Source organism: Microcaecilia unicolor, chromosome 14 (assembly GCF_901765095.1).
Source record: "Microcaecilia unicolor chromosome 14, aMicUni1.1, whole genome shotgun sequence".
Lineage (NCBI taxonomy): Eukaryota > Metazoa > Chordata > Amphibia > Gymnophiona > Siphonopidae > Microcaecilia > Microcaecilia unicolor.
In genome coordinates this window covers 25,299,312-25,304,884 of record NC_044044.1, presented here as the reverse complement: position 1 = coordinate 25,304,884, position 5,573 = coordinate 25,299,312, and the positions used below count along the sequence as shown (strand labels likewise).

General features: G+C 40.0%; 1 protein-coding gene across 1 annotated transcript; it reads left to right on the top strand.

The window, feature by feature from the left end:
• The first annotated feature begins 3,921 nt into the window (after positions 1-3,921).
• LOC115457158 (olfactory receptor 6F1-like) lies at positions 3,922-4,854 on the top strand. Its single transcript, XM_030186583.1, has one exon. It carries the CDS (start codon positions 3,922-3,924, stop codon positions 4,852-4,854), a length of 933 nt encoding a protein of 310 aa, XP_030042443.1.
• Positions 4,855-5,573: the final 719 nt, after the last annotated feature.

The following is a 5,573-nucleotide window of genomic DNA, read 5'->3' as shown; positions in this document are numbered from 1 at the left end:
TGCTCCTTCTGGGGCGACCAGTTCAAATCCTATTACTTGTGCTCATGCACATGTCCGTATTTTGCACAAGTTCCTGGAAGAAAATTCCACAGTCTGTTATTGAGATAGACTTGGGGGAAGCCACTGCTGCAATGGGATTGGTAGTATGGAATGGTGCTACTTTCTGAGATTCCGGAATCCTAGGGTTCTGGAATCTTATTACTCTTTGAGGTTCCGGAATGTTGCTGCTATGTTTGTTTGGGTTTTTTTTTACCAGGTACTTGTGACATGGATTGGGCACTGCTGGAAACAGATGGACCACTGTTCTGACCCAGTATGGTTATTCTTATGTTCCCTGCACATAGCTGGCACAGATATGTGCACTCTGGCATGTATTTCAGATTACACTCTGCATCGATGGATTTAGTTCTAAAATACAATATTGTATGCACCCTGACCCGAACTCATCAATCCCGATTTCTGTTATATCTAAAATAGGATTGTGTATCACCATTCCCTTCAATAACATTAGTACATAAGTATTGCCATATTGGGAAAGACCAAAGCTCCATAAAGCCCAGCATCCTGTTTCCAAAAGCTTTATAAACAGCAAAAAAAAAAAAAAAATGTAAGCACATATATTCATTCATACACCAAAAGAAAACTATTTAAATAAATACCATACAACCATCAGCCACCCAATAAATTACAGCACAAACAAATCTAATCAATAAACTCAAAACAGCACTGCAAGATCCCTTGACCTTCCCACTGATATGGGGCTGATATTCAGACCATGAAAGGTAGCTGGGTTGCCTCCTGCGGTCAGCACTGAGCCCCAGTATTCAATGTCTGGCTGTTTCTGGTGACTGGCATTGAATATTCGGTTTGTTTTTGGCCAGTTTAAACATAACTGGCTAACCTGATACTGAGCAGTGCCTGGTTATGTTTAAACCAGCCAAAGATATACTTGCTATTATGGTGGCCAAACTTAGCCATCGATGTGCCAAAAATCAGCAGATAGCCAGTTATATTGCATAATATAACTGGCTATCTGCTTGGCACTGGGGATATCCAGCGGGAGATACTCAATTGCCGGAGATGTGGCTAAGTACCATTTAACCAGCCATGTGTAGCTCAGTGGGGCTTAATTCCATCTACCCTACCTAAAATTCTTTGTGAAGTCTCACATGCCATTTCTTGATCAAATGCACTCTGGAATACATTGACGTAATGGAAGCCCACATAGATAACTCCCCCCTCCCCTGAATGTCCAACTACAATGCCCATCCTAACCCTTCTTTCCTGGGAACACACTCATGGAGACACTCATTTTTGCTAACGAGAACTTTGACGAAGAGGAAGAAAGAAGTCAATAGATGTAATCTTGATTTCTGATCAAGTTTGATTTTAGAGTCCCATGTGAAATTATTTTATGCTTGCATAAGTTTGTATCTCCTGGGTGTCTGTCACTAAATGATATGAAAGTGGGTCACTATTGCCTTATATAAGACTTTACAACCTCGGAGTTAGAGGCTTGAACATCACTTCTTTATCCACGGTTTCTTCGCATTTCTGACATAACTCTCCAGATGTAGGATGATACATGACAAGGAATTCACAGACTGCATCAAAGACGGGTGAAGTACAGCACGAGAGAAAAGAAAGTAATATATTTTAAAGTGACCTGTTTTAGAATAGCACATGAAAGTTATAATATTTTCAGTATTAATATTCATAAAAATCTCTAAGTATTATATAGAATGGTGTAGTTGCTCTTGATATTCTGTAATACACATTATTATTTCTCCGTGTTTTTGATTAATTACTAATTTTTCTACCTTTCTTTATCTGGGTCACTTGTTCTGATGAATCACATTTCTCTTGGTTTTTGCTTTTTTAAAGTAAGTCCTCTACCTACTACTCATCTATTGGCTTAAATTCTGTTTATAGTAATTAAAGAATGATCGTATTTCCACTTTACATATCTACTACTACTACTACTACTTAACATTTCTAGAGCGCTACTAGGGTTACGCAGCGCTGTACAAATTAACAATAATGACGGTCCCTGCTCGGAAGAGCTTACAATCTAAAGGACGAAATGTCAAGTTGGGGTAGATAAGTTTTCTGAGAGGAGGTGTAGTGATTAGGTGCCGAAGGCGACATTGAAGAGGTGGGCTTTGAGCATTGATTTGAAGATGGGTAGGGAGGGGGCACGGCGAATGGGCTCAGGGAGTTTGTTCCAGGCATGGGGTGAGGCGAGACAGAAGGGACGGAGCCTGGAGTTGGAGGTGGTGGAGAAGGGTACTGAAAGGAGGGATTTGCCTTGAGAGCGGAGGTTACGGGTAGGGACGTAAGGGGAGATGAGGGTAGAGAGGTAAGGAGGGGCCGCAGATCGAGTGCGTTTGTAGGTGAGTAAGAGAAGCTTGAACTGTATGCGGTATCTGATTGGGAGCCAGTGAAGTGACTTGAGGAGAGGGGTGATATGAGTATATCGGTTAAGGCGGAAGATAAGACGTGCGGCAGAGTTCTGGATGGACTGAAGGGGGAGTAGATGGCTACGTGGGAGGCCGGTCAGGAGTAGGTTGCAGTAGTCAAGGCGAGAGGTAATGAGAGAGTGGATGAGAGTTCGGGTGTTGTGCTCGGAGAGGAAGGGGCGAATTTTGCTGATGTTATAGAGGAAGAAGCGACAGGTCTTGGCTATCTGTACTGTATCTGTATAGCTCCCTCATACAGGAGCCCAGAATCATGCCAAACATAGGATCAAGAAGTCGTCAGGGACAGATAGACTCTTTTCTGATAGTATTTTTTAGATATTTCATCTGTAATTGTTATATACCATGTTGTTTAAAATCAGTTTCAATCTCATGCAAAGAAATGAACACTTTCATTCTGTTGCTATCACAGGTCTTGGGGCAAGCAGAAGATTTTCATTCCAAAACCATAATGGCTGGACCCCTAGAGTCATGATTTAGTGGAAGGTTTTATAAACCTATTTGTGGTCATGCAAGTGATTTCACCACATCCTCAGAAGACAAAGTAAGGTTCTTTATATTCATATTTGCAAAAAAAAAAAAAAAAATACCACCAGGTCTCACTAAGTTTCAGGCACTGTTGATCAGGCAAGCTATGGTGGCGGCTAGGGTTATGATTGCTGTACACTGGGAATCTATAAAAGCTTCATCTCTGACGGGATGGTTAAACAAAATGTTTTTCATATGTGAAATGGAGAGACTTCGGGCAGTGCGAGGTCATACGGAGGCAAAATGGGAGGTAATCTGGGAGCCCTTCTTGAAACACTGTACATGTTAAGGGGGGGGGGGGGTAGGGTATGGGGGGAGAGTAGGGTAGGGGGTGGAAGCTTGATTTATTTGGGAGGGATCTGTGGGTGGGGGAGGGGACGGGACTACCGTTGGGGCTACTTTGTTTGGATTCTTTTTTTTTGCAATAATTGTAAGCCCTCTTTTCTTTACGTAGTATTATATGTATAGAGATGTTTCAACTCTCAATAAAGACTTCAGTTAAATTAAAAAATAAAAAGCATGTGAGAATAGACAAGACACTTGAAGACGGAAAACAAAAGTAAGTGCTTGTACCGATAGATTGTTGAAGATGGTGTCAAGGGAACAGTCAGGAAATTTAAAAAAAAGGTGCGTGGGATAAATAAATAATCTGTGAAGTAAGGTACAAGAAAAATAAAGAATCAGAAAAGTAACTGCAATGCTTCCGTTAAGTCCCGAACCAAGCTTCCATCAAGAACTGGCCTGGGAAAATGCAGAGTAATGAGGAACAAAACGAAAGCTTGCTTAATGTTAAGCATTTGTGAAATTCATGGTCAACAATATATTTCATCCATTAGTGATCAGCTGCCAATTTATGGATTTATGGCATTCTAATTACTGTTGCATCTATTTGTCTTTGTATCGTTGCAGATCAATCATGGCAGGTTGTAATCAAACGTTCATTAATGAATTCACACTCCAAGGGTTCCCTGGCTCACGAGAAGTACAGATATTATACTTTGTGGTGTTTCTGGTAATTTATATCTTGACCATCTTGACTAATAGCATGATAATTATTATAGTATGCATTAATAAGAACCTTCACAACCCCATGTACTTCTTTCTAAGTAACTTTGCCTTCCTGGAAATCTGGTACCCAACTGTAACTATCCCAAAAATGCTCTCTAGTTTTCTCACAGGGAATAAAGCAATTTCATACAGAAGTTGCATTGTTCAGTTGTATAGCTTTTGTTTCTTGGCTTCCATGGAGTATATTTTGCTAACAGTAATGGCATTCGATCGATATATTGCTATATGTTATCCCCTACAGTACGGAACTATTATGAACAGTAGGCTTTGTAAAAAGCTGGCTATTGGATCATGGACGGGAGGTTTTCTTAATGGATGGGCACTGTCAATCCCGGCATTCATGTTCTCTTTCTGTGAGTCCAATGAATTAAGCCATTTCTTTTGTGATATGCTGCCACTTATGAAGCTGGCCAGTCCAGACACCGTTGGCTATGTGGTGATTTTCATTTGCAATGGATGGATTTTAGTGATCTTACCCCTCCTCCTCATAACTGTATCTTACTGTTACATTATCGTGACCATACTCCGACTCCCTTCTGCCACAGGACGGATGAAGGCCTTCTCCACCTGCGTTTCCCACCTCACTGTAGTTCTGCTGTTTTTTGGAACAGTGATTTTCATCTATCTTCGGCTCAATCCCATGCAGTCCTATAAAGCAGATAAGGCAGTGTCTGTAATCTTCTTAACTATAACTCCACTCTTGAACCCCTTGATCTACAGCCTAAGAAACAAAGACATGCTCAGAGCTTTAAGCAGATCCTGGAGCAAGATCAGCAGCTGAACTGTATCCATCTCTCTGATACCTGGCAAATGTTTGATTATTGATGTGAAATGAAATGTGGGACGTGCACAAGATCCATCCAGTTTTTAACTGGTTAGCAACGAGATATATGTTATATGGGGGACAAATTCTATAGAATTGTAACTAGAGGTACCTAGTAGGAGCGCATTTAATTTCCTTTATAAACTACTATCTTAGGTCAGATACACACATACAATTTTTTTTTTCTTTATTAGTTTTAAATTATAACATTCACAAAAGAACGCAATAACAGAAATTATTAGAAATTAAATCATTTCAGAAATTAGCATACAGGAAAATATTCTCATTTTCATAGACCACTATCAGTGGGATCCAAGAATCAGAAATTAACTTAAACACAATATCATCTTAAATTTTAGAACAGAGGCTAAACCAACTATACAATCAAACAGCAGCATTATTCTGGTTAATTGCCCCAGAGGGATTTCTCAAACTTTCTTTAGCAATTACAAATTCTTGAAGTTTCATGGGGTCGGTAAAAAGAAAATTGTTGCACACATATAATTTAAGCATTGGCTCTTACACCAGCCATAGAACTGTTCTACAAGATTGTACTCATGTTTGGAAGATACGAGCATAACTTACAGCTATTTGATAAGTTACACCTGGAATTGTATGACTGCCTCTTGCACTACTTAGAATCCACCTATTTGTAAACCGATCTTCAAGTCATGTAC

Bases quoted from the DNA above. Each gene is read 5' to 3' on its own strand.
- LOC115457158 (XM_030186583.1), top strand. From the start codon at position 3,922: ATGGCAGGTTGTAATCAAACGTTCATTAATGAATTCACACTCCAAGGG.